Here is a 20,189-nt window from a genome sequence, read left to right on the forward strand (position 1 = left end):
CCTTTCCCAACCAGTGTGCCTCCAGATGTTGTTGGACTACAACTCCCATCAGCCTCAGCCAGCATTGCCAATGGTCAGGAAAGATGGGAACTGTGGTCCAACAACATCTGGAGGCACACTGGTTGGGAAAGGCTGGTTTAGAGGGACGTACCCTTCAAGGGGAACAACGCCCTGAGTCCTGTAGCCTTTTCTGGTTAGGACCATATCTTTTACTGTAAATTCTGACTCTGGCTTCCCAAGGTGAAGGTTTAAACTATTTGAACTGTTTAAACTGTTTTCAATAGTATAAATAGTATAAATGCATGAGGCCCAATTAATGCAGTTCACTGTTCTCTGTTGCAGCTGCAAGGGCACCTTATTGTTTGTTTCTCTTCTCCGCTTCTAATGAGTTCTCTGTGTTTGTAAACTTTGGAAAGAGATCTCTTTGTTTTCTCTTATTAGCTAGCAGAGCTTGCAAGGCTCATTCCTAGCACACAGGGGTGAGTAGGAATATATGCGGCTACTATATGCCAGCTATAAGTCACGTTGAACTCAATTGGGTTAAAACAACTGATGTAAAAATTAAGGACTAAAAATCAAAAAAATTAATAGTTCCAAAAGTTTTTAAAAGTTTAAAAATTATACTTTAAATTATACTTTAAAAGAAGTAGGAAAAGGAAACACAAACATATGTGCTCTCCTAATCAGGCTCTTAACAGGACGTGTGATAAAGGTAGATAAATGCGGAGCTCTGATTGAACACTCTGGGATAGGTCTTAACTTAAAAGGCTTATTGAAAGAGGAAAGTCTTCAATAGGCGCCAAAAAGATAACAGAGGCCTGCCTAATATTTAAGGGGAGAAATTCCACAGGGTAGATGCCACCACACTAAAGGTCCGTTTCCTATGTTGAGCAAAATGAACCTCCTGATAAGATGGTATCTGCAGGAGGCCCTCACCTGCAGAGCGCAGTGATCGACTGGGTATGTAAGGGATAAGATGGGGGTATTCACATGTTACTCTGTACCCAGGTAGAAGACCCCTGTACCTGGGTACAGCTGCTCTTGAGAAAGAGTCTACACGTGGTGATTTGAAAAATCTCCACGTGTACCGGTACCCAGAAAAAAGACGTCTTTTGTTCACGTGTTGATTCTCCCTGCATGCTGTCCACGTGGAGCTGATCATGAGCAATTAGTATTTCTCCCCAGGGACAGCCTGAAGCTTTGTTTTGCTGCTGCCGATCAGAAATGAGCTCAACGAAACAAAATGTTCTGGAGCCACAGAGCGGGAAAGAGGAATAAAGCTGAAATGGAGGCAAGGGCAAGAAAGAGGGAAGGGAGACCAGCCTGAACCAACAAATGAGCTTGAGGGAAGGAAAGAGACAAAAATGGGGGGGGGGAGCTTTGAAGGACTCTCTGCAAATTTTTAAAAGCCTACTCAGAATTAAGTCCCATTGAGTTCAGCGCTTCTGTTTGCTGGCAATGTTTGAGTTTGAGGGAAGGAAGGAGAAAAAAATGGGACGGAGAGAAAGCTTTGGAGAATTCACATTTGAATTTTAAAAAGGTCTACTCAGAAGTAATTCCCACAGAGTTCAGTGGGGCTTATTCCCAGGTAAGTGGAGCGGAGCTTTGTGCTAGCAATGAGCTTGAGGGAAGGGAGTGGTCCCTGACTGCCTAAAAGAGGCGGTTGTGAGACCGCTCCTGAAGAAACCCTCTTTGGACCCAGATAACCTGAACAATTATAGACCTGTGGCGAATGTTCCGTTCCTGGGCAAGGTGCTAGAACGGGTGGTTGCCGGCCAGCTCCAGGGGCTCTTGGATGACACTGATTATCTTGATCCATTTCAATCCGGTTTCAGGCCCGGTTTTGGCACCGAAACAGCCTTGGTCGCCCTGTATGATGACCTTTGTCGGGAGAGGGACAGGGGGAGTGTGACTCTGTTGATTCTCCTTGATCTCTCAGCTGCTTTTGATACCATCGACCATGGTATCCTTCTGGGAAGACTCACGGAGTTGGGAGTTGGGGGTACTGCTTGGCAGTGGCTCCGCTCCTACTTGGTGGGTCGCCACCAGAAGGTAGTGCTTGGGGAACACTGCTCGATGCCCTGGACTCTCCATTGTGGAGTCCCGCAGGGATCGGTACTGTCCCCCATGCTTTTCAACATCTACATGAAGCCGCTGGGTGCGGTCATCAGGAGTTTTGGGGTGTGTTGCCATCAGTACGCTGATGACACGCAGCTCTATTTCTCCTTTTCATCCTCTTCAGGTGAGGCTGTTAACGTGCTAAACCACTGCCTGGCCGCGATAATGGACTGGATGGGAGCTAACAGACTGAAGCTCAATCCAGACAAGACCGAGACGCTGTTGGTAAGTGCCTTCTCTGCCCAGATGGAGGATGTTCATCCTGTTCTTGATGGGGTTACACTCCCCTTGAAGGAACAGGTGCGTAGCTTGGGGGTTCTTTTTGATCCTTCCTTGTCACTTGAGGCCCAGGTGGCCTCGGTGGCACGGAATGCTTTCTACCATCTTCGCCTGGTAGCCCAGCTACGTCCCTATCTGGACAGTGACGACCTCGCCTCAGTTGTTCATGCTCTGGTAACTTCTAGACTGGACTACTGCAATGCGCTCTACGTTGGGCTGCCCTTGAAGACTGTTCGGAAACTACAACTAGTCCAGAATGCAGCGGCCAGATTGCTGACACAGACCAGAAGGTCCGCTCATATAACACCTGTTCTGGCCCGTCTGCACTGGCTTCCTGTTTGTTTCCGGGCTAGATTCAAAGTGCTGGTTTTGACCTATAAAGCCCTACACGGCATGGGACCGCAATACCTGGTGGACCGCCTCTCCCAATATGAACCTACCCGGACACTGCGCTCAACATCTAAGGCCCTCCTCCGAGTGCCATCCCATCGAGAAGCTCGGAGGGTGGTGACTAGAACCAGGGCCTTTTCTGTGGTGGCCCCCGAACTGTGGAACAGCCTCCCCGATGAGGTGCGCCTGGCGCCGACGCTACTATCTTTTCGGCGCCAGGTGAAAACCTTTTTATACTCCCAGGCATTTTAATGTGTGTTTTAATGGTATTTTCATCATTATTTGTATTTTTTGATGTTGTTTGGTTCTTTTATTGTTTGTTTGTTTTGTTTTCTTGATTTATTGTATTTATTGTATTTATATATTGCTTGTTTTTTATCTTTTTGTACACCGCCCAGAGAGCCTTCGGGCTTTGGGCGGTATATAAATTAAATAAAATAAAATAAATAAATAAAAAGATGGAAAAAGTCTACTCAGAAGTAAATCCCACAGAGTTCAGTGGGGTTTACTCCCAGGTAAATGGAGATAAAATTGCAAGAGAGACTTGTCAGCAAACTAGAGCTAGGAGTGAACTGTTTAAATTGTTGATTTTTTAAAAAAGTTTGTTTTATAAATTTAAATGGAGTTAAAGCTTCTTGTGGGCTCAGACAAGTGGAAACTGCTATTTTGAGAGAAGGGCAAAAGGAAGGAGCAATCAGAAAGCTAGTGAAGAGAGAGAAGGGGGAGAGATTCTGAGGCTCGCACTGTAATTCTAAAATGTCTACTCAGAAGTAAGTCTCACTTAGTTCAATGGGGCTTACTCACAGGTAAGTGGAGTTAGGATTGCCTAAAAAAGCACGAGTTCTGTCAGAGAAGCTAGAGCTAGGCAAGGACTGTTTACATTGTTAATTTTTACAAAATTAAGTTTTACATTCATAGTACAGTCCTAACCTCAAGGCTAGTCTAAAGTAAATCCCATTCAGTTTGGTAGGACTTAGTCCCGGGTAAGAAGGATTAGGATTCCAGCCCCTTAGAAGAAACAGTTGGGGGGGGCAGAGAAAGGGAGGGGAGTTTGCCTATGTGTTTGCTCACAAAACAGTCCTAGCCATGTTTACTCAGAAGCGAGTCCCACTAGCTCAGTGGAACTTACTCCCAGGTAAGAGGGGTTGGGATAGGATTGCAGCATCACTTTGAGGGAAATGTAGGAAGAGGTGAAACGACAACAGGTAATGTAGAGAGAAAAGGCGGGGGGGACCTTAAGACTCTGAAGCAGAACTTGTGTGGCCCCTGTGGGCTCAAACAAGTAAAAATTGCTATCTTGAGAGAAGGTGGGAGAATGTACAAGTAATCTAGTAAAGGGGATGGGGAGAAAGACAGGAATCTGAAGTTACAGTGCAGTTCCACTGAGTTTATTGCAGCTTGCTCCTGAAGTGAAAGTGAACATAGAATTACAGCCTTTAACTTCTAAATTCAATCCTTTCCTTGAAATACTAGGTGATTTATCGATAAATATTATAAAATGTATGTCTGTTAAATGTTCAATGTATCATCATGTGACTCTTATTGTTTCTTGTTATGAGTAGTACACCTACTCTTCAGGATAGTGGCACAAATAGATTGCAAAAAGTCTGCTTTAAACTTGCTCCAAACCCCCTGTGGCATGTAATGATAGCTGCAGTCACAACTGCAATGATAAAATAACTTAATGGCTAGGTAACACATTGCTCAGAAATGATAGTTATCAATAAATAATAGAAACTTTGGGTAATAGTTATCCTTTGTATCTTAACAACATAATCCTAAGCATGTTTATCAAAAGTAACTTTCACAGTTCAATGGAGCTTACTCTCAAGTAATTGTGCATAGGATTGTAGCCTTAATCTTATTTAATGCCTTGTTTCCTTTATGTCTCAACTTTCCTGCAAAGAGTTCAGTGTGGCATATGTAGTCCTGCACTTCCCCAATATATCCTCAGAATAGCCCTATGAGGTAGTTTAGGCTGAGAAGGTGACTAGCCCAAAAGTCACCCAGTGAGTTTCATGGCTGAATGAGGATTTGAATCCAGATCTCCCAGGTCCTAGAAGAGTACTCTTATCACTACACCACACTGGCTTTTGCAGAACCTGTATGCTACAATACCTCTACAAATCCAATATAAATTACCTGCTATACTTTTCTTCCTTGGTCTTTTAAAACCTATTGAAATCAATGGTAATGTAAATTCTGACGTGTGCTTTCTATTTCCTCCTAAAGGTCAAGAGAGAAATATAGCCAGGACTCTTCCAACAATTTGATGCCATAGGTCAGCAGTTACACAATGGGGGGGGGAATGGCAGTGGCACAGAGATGGCAAGGTTGGGGGTACTTTGGTGGAATGCAGCACAAGCCTGCAGGTGTGTGCCCACCTGCTGCAGGATGGTGGTGCCACCAGCCCTGAACTTGCAGGTACCTTGCCCATCCCCATTCAGTGAGTGGCAATGCTGCCATTACTGAGAGAGCACTGCTACTGCAGAGTCTGAAATCTACCTTGTGTTTTACTAGAACCTCAAGAGCCACCAACTACAGCCAGCTGCAAAAGACATACGTCTAGTATGAAAGGACATGGTGTCTCTGAGAAGTTGCTGAGCACAGGGTTATCAGAACTGAGATGAGCTCACAGTCTGTCCACACACAGATCCATTCCTACTTTCCACAAGTATTCTTAATTCCAGTTGTCAAATTTCCAAACGTGTATGTGTCCTTTTGTTGCTATTGTTAAAGAACTGGAAGCCAGAAGCTCTTGCCAATTGACTACAAATTTCCCAGGGATCTACCAATACATTACAGTCTATCTTCTAGCCATCCCTGCACTAAATCATTTGTATGGGCACAGGACTACCTTGCAGGGTTGTTGTAGCATGGTTCAAAGGAGTGCTTGCAAGAATGAAACTACAATAGCAGAGGTAAGACTCCTCAAAACATTGCCAAAGAAGGCATTCTCAAAAAAGCAATGTCACCTTTCTACTGTGTATCCAGAAATTGAGAAGAAAAAAATTGTGGATTTGCTCATCTCTGCAGCTTACCTTCCATGTCAAGTGTCATGCATCAAAATTACACACACCTGATGGTCAAACGCATGATAATGGCTGCCTTCATTAGAAACCTGTCAGAAGTAGCTGCATCACATGGTTTCATGGCAACACAAACCTGCCTTGTAGGGTTGTAATGTTTATTTCATTTATTTTATATAAGGAACATTGAAAAAAATGGCACATTCCAACCTGCACTCTGAAGTGGTATAGCCCACTGTACTATTTATTTATAAATTTTATATCACCTAATATAATAAAAAATATATAGGCAGTATACATTAAAAAATAAAAATACAACTACATTCTATAGAAATTCCTAAAAATTAGATAAAAACAAAATGCAACTGTATACCACAAATAAAACAGAAAATTTTTATTCTGCTGCATAAGTAGAGTAATAAGTTATCAAGTTATGAGCTATCAAGTGAGGTGCATGAGAGCATGGCCTTTACTCTTCCTAGCTATGCTAGATCAAGGGTGCCCAAAATGTGGCATGACAGTCACAACTGGCACAGGTATTAAAGTGTTATGGCATGACTGTATATGTCAACAACTTCCTGGGTTGGCTATGACTAACAGTCAAACCTGCACATTTCTCCTGCACTATGCTGTTTATTCCACCTTGGCTCATAAGACCATAGGCAAAAAGCACATCAGTTCCTTTCTCTAATACTTCAAGGTCTGAGCTCTGGCACCTTGCCAAAAAGGTTGCCTATCAATGAGCTAGAAGCAGCTGTACATTTTCTAAGATTTGACTTGGATTATTTAAATTCCATTGAAATTTTATAAAAAATGAATAATCTGATTCATAGTTGGCTGCTTCCCAGAATACATCTGGAATGTGTCCAGCTAATGAGCATAATTACCCAACTATGGACCAGCACGGAATGGTTTGTTTAGCCAAATCTCCATGAAAAAAAGCAAACATAGTTCAGCTAAGCAGAGTATAAATTATATTGCTAATAAGTCCCCTTGAACAGAAAGCAACGCTGCAAAGCTTTCCAATTCCCTCACACTCGGTATACTGTCAGTTCTCTATGTTTCTAATAAAGGCACTTTCTTAATCTGTCATTATATTTATTGTTGAACACCTTATTAATAAACAAAAATACCCACTCCTAATATTTATCTAAATAAAAAAACCAATTGGAGGTTTTAAATTATATTACATTTATCATACCCTCTACAGCCAGGATGGAACAACTATCACTAACTTCCTTATCAATTACCAATTATGAGCACACAGGCACTTTCGAAAAACTTTGCTTTGGGATTTGGATTGTGAGAATCTAATCAACTCCCCCCACTTCAAAAACACAAAATCCTTTATTCTCTATTCCGTCTCTTCAAACATCTCTCATGCAATTCTACTTCTGCATACCAAACATGCAGCTTAAATTAACCAGACCTTCGCAGCTCCCAAGCAAAATAAACACAGGTTATTTCCTTTTCAAATATAAGAAACTAAGAAATAAAGCCTCTACAAACACATTTCTTGATTGACAATATATTTACAATTACCAAACAGGCAGAGCTGACAAAGGGATCTTACATACTCACATATGTTTTAATAGAGTTACATGTGAAGACACAGGGCCACTTAAAATGTAATGGGAAACCATGGATTCTGACTATGTGAAATAGCCTGAACAAGTATCAGGCTTGCACACTTCCTCACCTCACCGTCTTTTCAGTGGCCATGTGCTTTCACTGATTTTAAACAAACCATAGTTCTCTGTTATGTCTCAACTTGAGGAACTGTGGTTTGTTTAAATTCTGGATTCGTTAGAACAAAACAAGATCAAATCATGGTTTCTGATTAGAAACCACAATGTGAACAAACCGTACTTCCCCGAGTTTGTACATAATGAAGAACTGTGCTTTTTTTTTGTTTAAAAGCAGAAGCAAATGCTTTTGATATCCTCCTTGTAGCCACACAAGAGGAGAGTTGGGAAAAACATACAAATCTGAGGATTGTTCATGTAGTAAGAGATCATGGTTTCCCATTAAGTCTGACCTGGCCCATATTTTTTAGCCCTGAAATAGGTTTCACTCACTCACTCTCTCACACTCTCTCTCACACACTCTTTCTCTCCCTTGTCTAAAACAACTGCCTCAGTAACTGCCACCTCTGACAGAGGCGATTTCAATGTTGTGCTCCAGATGTTGTTGGACTCCAACTCCTGTCAGCCCCAGCCAATATAGTCAGTGGTCAGGGACAATGGGAGGTGTAGTCCAAAAATATCTGAAGGGCCACAGATTCACTGAATGTTGTGTTGCATTTTAGGTTGTGTTCATATATGTACTTTTCTATCCTGGAACAAAACTAAGAAGCAATAAAATGTTTTGCAGATCTTTTAGCATGAATCTTTTTGAACTTATGGTGGTGGGTGCCTAATTAATAGTGTCAGTGACATCACCAATGAATTCCCACTCTCCCCAGTTCCCAGATTAGTTTTGCAAGATGAAGGATAAAAATATCAGTGCTGTGCAGACTGTATATGTCACTTTTTTAAAAAATGACAGTTCACCTAATAGATGGGGGGGCTGGACTGAGGGATGACACACTAATAGAATGGGAAGTAATATGTTGATAAAACAGTCAGCTTGCTGGTATGTCTTTTACAAAAGTTTCAGAAAGGGTTAACATTGCAGGTGAAGATCCCCTGACTGCCCTTCAGAATGCTACAACCATCTTCATCTTAGCCAGAAATGTACTGTTATTCATTATTTTGTACAGACTTAATTCTAGCAGACAGAGGAAAGTTATGAAAGAGAATTATTAGCACTACATACCATGCTACAGAGAGCAATAGTAACAGGATGGAGCAGAGAGCAGCAACTGATCCAAATAAAACTATAGTCATATGCTGTGGTGGGGATGATAAATCTGAAAGAAAAAAAAAAGAGAAATTCCAGTGGGCGCCTATCAAATGAGGCAGCTCAGTCTTGTGATTGTCAGAAGGGACTGAAGTTTTAAATGCTGTAAAAACACTCAAATGCTGGATTTATTGTTTTTTCGGACTGTAACAGAAACAACCAGACAATTGTGAGTAGTCAGCTGAAGAAATTATATGAACAAATTGTTTCTCAAAAGCAGGTGCTTTCTTGTCTCTCCCCTGCCCCTTTACTGTAATGGAGTGATTCCAGAATTCCTGTTTATTCTGTGGCTCATAGGAAGTCCCAGCACACTGTGCAAGCTGGATTATATACCAGTTGAATACAACCAAAGGTAGATCAGTGATACTGCTAGGGATAGAAAGATCTGTCAATTTTGGTTGTCTCAGTTTCTAATTTTTCCAATCTTAAATTCAGTTCTCCACATTTCTTCAGCAATTTGCGAATTCCTTTTTTAAAAAAAAATCCTCATGAAAGTTCTCCAGAATTTTAGTGTTAATTTCTCCTACCACACACAATTTTGTAGGCCATTTTAACTAACGTACACATTTTGCAAGCAATTTCTCATCATATGATGCAGTTTTGTTTGTTATTTTCACTCAGATATTCATTTTTATGCACACGGTTAACATACTCATTTTTAAAACATTGGTTATTTGGCAAACTGCATTGCAAAATTCAAATAAGTGCAAATTTTGAATGATGGCTGTGTTTTCGGTTTTCATACTCTTTCGGAAAGTGTGATTTTGATAGATTCTGCTTGAAATAAGAACTGGATCGAACTTATCACCCATCTCTATCACACACAAATCTTCACTGATCAGATTCCATGACTTGTATGACACCCCCAACAGGACCCAGACAGGGTCCAGAAGACCTTCCTCAAGCTTCATCAGGTAGCGGCCTTTATTTGATAAAGCATATCTCAACTTGGGTCAGCTCTCAGTGCGCTCCATGGTGTCTGGTGTGGTGGCCTAAAGAACCTAATAGCTTCATCACTGGGATGAGGACACAACAGCGTGGCTCAATCTCTCCACCGAACCTTACACTGGGTCTCAGAGGTTTAGGGATGAAGCCCTAAAGGAAGTTCTACCCAAAGGTGTTGTCTTCCCTCTATAAGTATGAGCAATATTCCTAACATTGCTTCTCTCCCTATCCTTTTTTGCAGTATCCTTTCTATTATTTTTCCTCGCAGCCCTTTTGTCAGAGCAGGCCCTCAGAGGGGCAGTGATTTCAAGTCCTCCCACTGTGCCTGATCCAAACATAGATCTCTTCCTATTCTATCAACTCCAGGTCTGTCTGGCAGCAGCAGCAGCAACAATAACATCCTCTTGCTGTGATTGCAGCTTCTTGTGGGGGCCAGGCTCCCTCCCCCTCCCAAGTTCCTGGTTCTCCAAAATTCTCCAGCTGGCGGTCACCAGGCCTTGGCCTCTTCTAGACATTCCAGTTCTCCTGTCTCAGGGTCCAGTGTGGCATCCGTACCCTGACTGGTTGAGGCTGACAGCATGGCAACTGAATGCCATCTCCTGAATAAATCTGGTCTTGCCAATGATACGGTTGCAACTGTCCTTGCATCTCGTTGCTCTTCTATGTTGCACATCTATGGTTCAAGCTGGAAGCATTTTGCCTAATGGTGTGCAGGCGGAGGGTGCAGCCTACTAAGTCCAAGCCTTCGAAAAAACTGATACCATAGGACTTCCGGGAAGGGTGACTTAGCCTGTGCCTGCTTTTGAGACGGGCTCCTGCCTCAAAAGAAGCTTATTCAGATATATCAGTCAGTTTTTTCTTTTTTTTTGACTGATTAAACTTCTCCCGGGTAGGGAGAAACGAAGAGATTAACCTCAAAGCCTATTTTTGTTGGGAAGACCAGATCTCATTAATTTATGGGACGAGGTCCAGCCGACGAAGGTGGGACGGATTTTTAACAGCAAGCTCTATCTGATAAAGCGAACGTTCACCTTATCTTCTAAGAGAGAACGCACTAACAGGCAAGCACCCTTCTTTCTATATTTTTCTTTTACTTGACTTAAATTGTTGCTGTTTAAAAGAGATTTGCCAGATTGATCGGTTTTTGACATCTCACTGGGGAGCCATAACTTCTCTCTGCTACGCACTAATTAATAGCTTATCTCTGTTTTTGTTGCAAAAAGCTGTCCTGGATTTGCATTCTAAAGATATACACAGAAGAGGGATTTCTATTCCAGATTTTTATTTTGAAAAATATTATACTGTTTTGAGACTACTCTCTTTTTGGTCTATTTTATTTTGACGAATCTGTTTCTTGACGATTGCCATTAATTGTTTCGATCCTGGGAACTGCATTTTGTTTACTTAACTATTGGAGAGATAAGGCTGTCTGCTTTGTTTATACTGTGATGTCACCAAGTTTGGAGTATTAACCCAATTGTTGCTGAAATAAGAAGTGGTTTTCCTATATTTTTCTTTTAAAATGGCAATTATGAAAGTGGCTGAAAATCTGGAAATAACTATGTTTCAGAAAATAATGGATGAGATTGAGATAATGAAAATTGAATTGAGTAAAATGAAGCAGGAGATTAAAGATATAAGGGTCCCTGTGAGAGAGGTGACCCTGGAAGGGGTCCCTGTGAGAGAGGAGATCCCGGAGATTGGAACAGGGGTCCCTGTGAGAGAGGTGACCCTGGAGACTGGAATAGGGGTCCCTGTGAGAGAGGAGATCCCGGAGATTGGAACCAACGTGGAACAGGAACAAGATTTGGAGTCTATGGACTTTAGAAATAAAATCTATTGTTTGGAACTCAATGTTATCTCTGAAGAAATGAATGAAGATTCTAGAGATAAAGTTATCAATGGCATGGATAATCTTCTGGACTGGAATGATGTGATGGAGCCCAATATAGAGAAAATCTATGGAATTAACTGCAGCCATGTGACAATGGAAAAACTTTTAAGAGATGACCCAGTGTATTTTGAAAAAAAGAACAGAGATATGATTTTACAGCAGTATTTCAGCAACCTATTCAGAATGGATGGCAAGAAAATATTTGGGATAGAGGTAATCCCCATCAGACTCTTACTATATGACTATGGCTTTGACAGCAAGATTATTATGGAATACTGATAATGGAAGATTGGATATTGAAATTACTGGACTTAACAAGACTACTGAAGATGGAAGATGGAAAATGGAACTAATAGAGATAATAGAACAATGGCTACTGAAATTATTGAACCTAACAGATTCTGATGTGATGGATTAATTGAAATGTTTATTTTGACTATGGTTATGACAATAAGATTATCATAATTAGTAATGAGATGGATTAATCGATATGCTTATCTGGAAAAAAAAATTGATAGATATATTTCTTAAAGAATTGAAACCTCTCTTTGACTTTTTGTGGAAAGAATAAAGTAATGTTTATGAGATTTGATGATTAAGTAAGATAACTACTGGAGGAAAGTGATTTTATAATATGACTTAAGAGACAGGATTGTTATATATTATAGACTTATAACTGATTTGATCTTTGACAAATGGGAAGTCAATATTTTATTCTTTATTTTTTATTTTTGTTTTTTTTTTTCTCTTTTTTTCTTTTTGTTTAACTATTTTTGATTTTGTTTTTTGTCTTTGAATGTTTTATGATTTTGTCTTGTATGTTTTATGAAAATCTGAATAAAAATTATTGAAAAAAAAAAAGAAAAAACTGATACCATGCAGGAAACCCAGACGGAGAGAGATGTGGCTTCATGGGATGTTCGAAGAGCAAAGTCCATGCCACGGTCTGTAGACCTTCAAAAGGTCCATAAACACCTCCTCAGGAGTGTAGAAACAAACTGCAAATGAAGCTTGACAAGCATGGAGAGAGTATCCCCTTCAGACTGCATGACCGCCTCAAATGACCCTGGAACTGGAACACCAGACAAAGTAGGCTGAGGCTCTTTAAGAACAGAAGCACTCCTAGAGGAAGGAGGAGGTGGTTCTGAAGTTGAGTCTTTCAGGTCTAAGTCCGCAAAGACCAAGATGCTGGAAAATAGGAACTTTTTAATTTTTGATAAAACCCAACGCGTTTCAGCCTGTTATCTACAGGCCTTCATCAGGGGATAATAGCTTATAAGATTATAAGACAAGCAAATCGTTACTTGTCTTATAATCTTATAAGCTATTATCCCCTGATGAAGGCCTGTAGATAACAGGCTGAAACGCATTGGGTTTTATCAAAAATTAAAAAGTTCCTATTTTCCAGCATCTTGGTCTTTGACCCCTTTTTTGAATTCTCTTTTGGATGCTAGCCACCCTCTGCTTATTCTAAGTCTGCAAAGGCCTTGAGGAGAAGCAGTAGGTAGTGAACCAGCTCAAACAGGTGATGAGAAGAAGCAGCTGGAGGAGGCGAATTGTCATCTTCACTACATTCCCCTTCATCCAAATATCTATCAGGAGACTCAAGAACAGAAGGTCTGATAGGACAATAGAGGGCAAAAGGATTGTCTGACGCATCTTCCTCTTTTTCTGAAGAACACACAAAAAGACCAGCTGGCACCTCATGGTGAAGCGAAGACTTAGCAAGAGGTGGTGGCCAAGGAAAAATACAAAAAAAATCCCAGCTACTAATAATCAAAAGAGCACAACCATCCCTCAGAGATGACAATTTTTTTAAATCAGGAAAGGTAGCAAATGAAGCAAAAGAGAGCGAGGAGAAAACACTACCTGAGGCAACAGGCAGGAAAGGAGGACTGGGTTCTCACGAATTACATGAGATTTGGCTCCCTCCTCCAAAACTCTTGTTGTTCCTGCCTGTGGCCACCAGGTGGTAGCCACAACCCATGTAAAGGGTCATTGTCCTCGGACAAGGGAGGGTTCCTCAACCACAATATTGGTAAATACTATGTAGTTTGTATGTTGTATGTTGTATTTTACTTTATCTTGTACGCCGCCTAGAGTGGCCGCTTGTGCGGCCAGATAGGCGGCCTAGAAATAAAATTTATTATTATTATTATTATTTATTTATTACCTCCCCCCAAATGTGGCAATAAATAGGCCAATAGGAACTAACCATATCATTCGCATCACGCATAGCCCTCAGAAGTTGTGTTGTACAAAGTCTTGCTGTCACCATGCTGCAGTAGCAATCTGCTTGGTAGACTTCCAAATGATTTTTCCATGGTGATGGTAGGGCATTAACATTTTTTCCTCTACATTTTGGGGGTTTGTCACACTCACCCACCTTCATCTCTCTATATCTTGCAGTTCCATAGTGCAACTTACAAATTCATTAAATAGCCACATGAATTGCTATTTTTAATAGTAAGAACAACTGTCACTTTCCAAGTCAACAGAAAGCTTACCTTTAATTTGGGCCCAGACTACACAGGACTGCTTTTTCACCTGAGAAAGAAAACACAACCTTCATCATTGTTTTCCTAAGGGACAACCATCTAGAGCTCATGGAGATATATATTTTTTATTTTGGCATTTATACCAGCTTGGATGGCTTTAAAAGAAGATTAGACAAATTCATGGAGGACAGGGCTAGCAATGGCTACTAGCCATGATGGCTGTGCTGTGCCACCCTAGTCAGAGGCAGCATGCTTCTGAAAACCAGTTGGCGGAAGCCTCAGGAGGGGAGAGTGTTCTTGCACTCAGGTCCTGCTTGCGGGCTTCCCCCAGGCACCTGGTTGGCCACTGTGAGAACAGGATGCTGGACTAGATGGGCCACTGGCCTGATCCAGCAGGCTCTTCTTATGTTCTTATATATCTGTTATTATCTGATTTATGCTGCTTTTATTTTTTTTGGGGGGGGAGCACTTTGTGATCGTTTCTTTGATGAAAAGCACTATACAAATATTTGATATAAATATATGAGGACTTTGGTCCTTACCTGAAATATATTTCTCCTGGATGATAGTCCATCAAGTTGGTTACGGGCTCCACCTAGCATCCATAGGCAGGAAAAACAGCAGAATTGCTGTGAGTAGGTTGGCTCACACACGTGACCTCCCCAGTCCTTGCATGACAAGTGAACACCGTGGCCCTAGCTGCATGCTAGCACCAACAGTTGACGACCTACTCCCTTGAAGAACGCTAAAATTAGCACATGGAAACACCATATAATCAAAAAATAAACTGTATTAAGGAACAACATCGCAACGGCAACGTATCAAAGAATTGCCACAAATAAGTACAACAGAGCAAATGCATTGCCACAGATAAGTAGTGTTGAAGATAAACAATGTGTTTGTTTAGTTGTTGTTTTTTAACAAGGCAAAGCAAATGTTCATAGTGTAACAAGCCTGGTAAATATTTATAGAGTCACATAGAGGTGGGCCTTGATGGACTATCATCCAGGAGAAATTTTTTTCAGGTAAGGACCAAAGTCCTCTTCTCCCTGGATGATAGTCCATCAAGTGGGATATACCAAAGTAGTTCCCATCTACGATAGGGAGAATAGTGTGGCTCAGACTTCATTAACATATTGCAAAACACATCAGCCAAAGGTAGCCTCAGCCAAAGCATGAGAATCCATCTTATAATGAGAAGCAAATGTATTGGGAGGACCAAGCGGCCGCTCAGCAAATCTCCAATAGTGGGGCATTGACAGAAAATGCTGCTGAAGTTGAGGCTGAACGCATAGAGTGTGCCGTTATATTTTTAGGAATAGGCACTTTTAGCACTTCGTATGCTAACTTGATACAGGCTTGTAGCCAACACGACAAGGTAGAAGTAGATACTCTTTTTCCCAAGTAGGGAGGGTGGAATGAAACAAACAGTGAATCAGACAGTCTAAACTCTTTAGTCTGATTAAGATACACCTTTAATGTTCTCCTAACGTCCAGAGAATGCCAGGCCTTTTCCTGTGGTTGAATTGGATTTGGATAAAAGGATGGAAGGACAATCTCTTGTTGATGGTGGAAAAGAGAGTTCACCTTGGGCACAAACGAAGGGTCTAATCTCAAGACGATGCAGTCTTTGCAAAATATACAGAGGTGCTTGGCTACAAACAACGCACTGAGCTCCAAGATGAGTCTGGCCAAGGTGATTGCCACTAGAAAGAGCACTCTGAATGAAAACAGATGGAAAGGAACGGTATTAAGAGGTTCAAAAAGTGGTTTCTGAAGTGCAGAAAGGACCATTTGAAGATTCCATGAAGGGTATCTGGGGACTGTAGGTGGACAGAGGGCCAAAGATCCTGAGAAAAAGTCTTACTAGTGGATGGGAACCCATAACTCCCGAAGGGCAAAGAGACAGCACAGATGAAAGTGCAGAAACTTGACCCCTCAGCGTGTTAACCTTCAGGCCCATGCTGAGGTCCTCCTGCAGAAAACCATGTATATCCAAGACCAAAGCACTGGTTGGACAGATGTCTCTGTGTCCGCTCCAGGTGACGAAGCTTCACCATGTAGAACTGTAGAATCGTTTTGTAGAGGGGTGGTATGAGGCCAAAATGGTAGATATAACCTCCTGTGATAGGCTTTCTTCCCCTAGGCAGTGCCACTCAGCCACCAGGCTGTCAGTTTCAGCCAAGCTGGGTCTGGATATTGAATTGGTCCTTGTGTCAGGAGTTCCGGGTGAGACTGAAATTTCCAAGGGAAATTGACAGGTGGATTAGCTCCAAAAACCACGGGCGGCATGACCAGTAAGGTGCTATTAGAACTATTTCTGCGCATTCCTCCCTCAGCTTTTTTTTAAGGTGCAGGCTATCAGAGCAGTTGGCAAGAACGCCTAGAGGAGACTCGGGGGCCAGGTGACTGAAAATGCATCTACTGCCTCTGCCTGTCTCGATAGATAACGGGAAAAGAACCAGGGAAGCTGATGGTTGACAGGAGACGCAAAGAGGTCGACTCTCATGTTGCCAAACCTGCGCTGTAGTTGAGCAAACGCCTCTGGATGCAGTCTCCACTCCCCTGCTTGAAGCCGCTGGTGACTCAGCCAGTCTGCTGTAATGTTGATGTCCCCTCTGAGATGGTCTGCATACACCAAGTCCACATGGAGTTCCGCCCACGCAAGGAGATGGGCAGCCTCTCACTGGAGGCTCTGTGACCATGTCCCTCTTTGTTTGTTGATGTGGGCTTTCGTACAGACGTTGTCTGTTCGAACCAGAATGTGGCGGAGGTGGAGTCTTGGGACGAAGTGCTGGATGGCTAAACTTGACGCTCTGAGTTCCAGCCAATTGATGCTGTACTGTGTCTCTTCTGTTGACCACTGTCCCTGGACACATAGGGAGCAAAAATGTGCACCCCACCCTGAGAAACTGGCATCTGTCATAATCACCACCCACAATGAATCCCGGAAGGGAATGCCCTTCTGGAGGTTGGGCGAGGCTGTCCACCATACGAACAAATCTCAGAGATGACTGGGAACGTGTAGCCAACTGTGTTTGCAGGCCATGATGTCCTGCTGATGGGGAAGCAGGAACCACTGCAGTGGGTGGGAATGATGGTGTGCCCATGGAACTATCTGGATCGCAGATATAAAATGTCCTAGAGCCTTGGCTAGGATCATGAAATTCGCTGAGGTCGAATTGATTAGTGTCCTTGCAATCGACTGCAGATTTCCCACCCTTTCTGGAGACAGTCGAATGATGCCCTCTTGGGTGTCGAGAATTGCCCCCAAGTGCTGAAGGTGTCGTTTGAGAACCAGGTGATTTTTGGCATAGTTGATGAGAAACCTGTGAGACGTCAGGAAGTGTAGAGTGAGATGAATGCCCCATTCCGTTTGAGGAAAAGTCTTTGTCCAGATTAACAGATTGTCGAGGTAAGGATAAAGGTGGATGTCCTGGCAACGAAGGCAGGCTACCAGGGCTACTATTATCTTTGTGAAAATCCAGGGAGTGGATGATAGACCAAAGGGCATTGCGCAGTATTGGTAGTGCTGACAGTCGTAGAAGAAATGGAGGTATCGTCTGTGTTGGGGATGAATAGGCACATGTAAGTAGGCCTCCTGGAGATCTGTCGATGCCAGATAATCGTTTCGATGGAGAGTCTCCCTGATGGATGAAAGAGATTCCATCCTGAACTTCGGGTATCAGACAAACTGGTTCAGGAAGGTCAAGTGTAAAATTCGTCTCCAGGTTGTCTTGTCGTGTTTTGGCATGACAAAAAGTGGAGTAGACTCCTGAGAATCATTCTTCGACAGGCACCTCCTCTATCGCCCAGATTTGAAGAAGGTGGAGAATGGCGTCCATTAGCGCCTGACAGTTCGGGACAACTGGAGACAGGAGAGGGCAGAAAATGATTTGGAAGAAGGCCTTCTAGCTCTACTGTGTAGCCCTCCCGAATAGCTTGTCGCACCCATAGATCTATAGTAACATGGTCCCAGTTCCAGGAAAAGCGAATAAGCCGTGCCCTCACAGGAAGGGCTTCTGTGTCAGAACTGTCAAGAGGAATGTTGAGGCCTGCTGCTCTTGGTTCCAGAAGATGCTGGGGTAAACCCGTTTCCGACTTGTGAATTGGATTTTCTGGAAAAGCAGCTTCTGGCCCAGTTGTGCTGACCAGATTGGTACTCTCAACCTCTTCCTGACAATTGATTAGATTGAAAGGGCTGAAATGACTGGAAGGATGGCTTGGATGATTGAAAGGATAGCTGATAAGGAGCATACAGGCAAAAAGTTATGCACTCATCCTGGCACAAGGTGGTCAAAAACAGTTTCCATTTTTCCTTAGGGTCCACCAGGACCTCCTAAAGGGCCTGTTCTCCAAACAGCTTCAGACCCATGTATGGAGTAGTCGACAAGTTGACCCATGCCCCTGGATCGACACCCCAATGACGTAACCATAAAGTGCTCTGTGCTACAATATGTGTCGCTATTGCCCTTGTGGAAAATTGAACTGCATCCAGAGTGGCATCTGCAACGAAAGCTGCAGCCCTGTGAAGCTTTAAGAAGGTTTTGCGGAGTCTATTGGGTTCACTGTTAAGATCCTGCGATGCCGGATCTAAGAGATCATTCAGCCAGACCAATGAGGCCCGTGAGAAAATAGACGCCACACAAGAAGCTCTGACAGCAAGAGCAGCTGCCTTGTGGGTCTTATGGAGGGAGAGGTCCAGACGATGTTCCAACATGTCCTTGAACTGAGCCTCAGTTACCTTGGGCAACAAGGAATGGGAAACCAGAGTCAATATGGGACCATCTCCGCCAGGAACATTCAGTAGATCCATGAAACCAGGTTCCAGAGAGTAGAAACATGCAGCCAGCGGGAGGACGTATGGTCTGAAGGGGAATTTGCCATTCAACTTGGGCTACTGCTTTAAACGTATCAGGCACTGGAATAGTCACCACCTTAGGTTTGGGAGCCTTCAGAACCGAGGCTCCTCTGGAAGGAGCCAGAGGTGGGTCTGGCGATGAAGAGTTAATATCCAGCACTGCTAAAGACTTGCACAGGAGAGGTAAGAAGTGATCAGCCTGGAACAGTCTGTGGGAAGTGGAAGTCAATGAAGAGGAAGCATCCTCCATCCCTGAACCCACACTCCACTCCTCATCCTCACACTAGGGGTCTACTAATGGATCCAAGGGATCTCCGATAGCTATATAGCCCCTGGATGCTGCGAACGGTTCAGGCGATGATGCATCATCTTCCTCTGAATATCCCATAAACTCCCTAGGCAGTAGCTTCTTAGGATGCCTAGATTCTCCCACATTTGTGACGTGCCCTGACGGAGCAGCTCTGGCAGCCATGGGCTAAGCTGACAGCCAAAAACTCTGTAGACAGGACTGCAATGAGGGCCTCCCTGATATGGGAGAGGGCCTCAGATGTGAGCTGGAACGGAACAGCATCCTCCATTCCTGCGTGATGAGAAGGCTGGGTAGATGGGGAAAGTTGAGGCTGGGAACCTCCCCTGTCTGCAATTCCCTCCACATCAATGTCTGATGAGGAATCAGGTGATGCTATGAAGTTTGCACCTGCAGCCAGCTAATCCTCTGAAATGATTTCTGAGTGTGCCTACCTACAGGGTTGTGGTGACTCTTAGCATGAAAAACAGAAGCTCTGTGATGGACCTTAGAGGTCTCAGAGCGCTGGTGGCGGCTTCTAGGGCTGAATGTTGGCTTGGAACTGGCCTTAGTGGCTGTCCCTGAGTCCCCTGAGAGTTGACAAGGAACTGGTGCGATGCCTGACTCCCCTGAGAAAACAGCCATCCCTGAGGAAGCAGCAGCTGTAGGTTTCTTTTTAGTGGGGACCGCTGAAGAAACTGCTTCCAAAATGGCAGCTGTTCTCTTTTTGGCAGGAACTGTTGATGCGGCTGAGGAGGAAGGAACAGTCGCTACTGTGCTGTTTACTGAAGCCCCTGCCCTTGGCTCCTGCTGCTTGAAGTTTGACCGTCTTGAGCGCCTTATGAGGCGCTGGCTGAGACAAACTGCCCTCCACAACAGTGCTGGGGGGAGTGCGCACTGGCAACGCAGTCTCCAGGGACGAAGAGGGCGGGGACATGGAAGATAAAGCCATAACGCCTGTAGAGGGCTTGGGTTGCTTAAGCTGAGG

General features: G+C 43.2%; 1 protein-coding gene across 7 annotated transcripts in view; it reads right to left on the minus strand.

Moving 5' to 3' along the window:
* SUSD1 (sushi domain containing 1) overlaps positions 1-20,189 on the minus strand; it is an 82,536-nt gene that overhangs the window by 11,650 nt on the left and 50,697 nt on the right. For 6 of the 7 annotated variants that reach the window (XM_061632299.1, XM_061632262.1, XM_061632309.1 and 3 more), the window contains 2 exons: positions 14,064-14,103; positions 8,634-8,727 (listed from right to left, as the gene is read on the minus strand). In XM_061632299.1, the coding sequence (XP_061488283.1) occupies positions 8,634-8,727; positions 14,064-14,103 (134 nt within the window). The remainder of the gene's footprint in view (positions 1-8,633; positions 8,728-14,063; positions 14,104-20,189) is intronic. The other variant, XM_061632280.1, reaches the window with a different exon arrangement.

This window comes from Rhineura floridana, chromosome 1 (genome assembly GCF_030035675.1).
Source record: "Rhineura floridana isolate rRhiFlo1 chromosome 1, rRhiFlo1.hap2, whole genome shotgun sequence".
NCBI classification, from domain to species: Eukaryota; Metazoa; Chordata; class Lepidosauria; order Squamata; family Rhineuridae; genus Rhineura; species Rhineura floridana.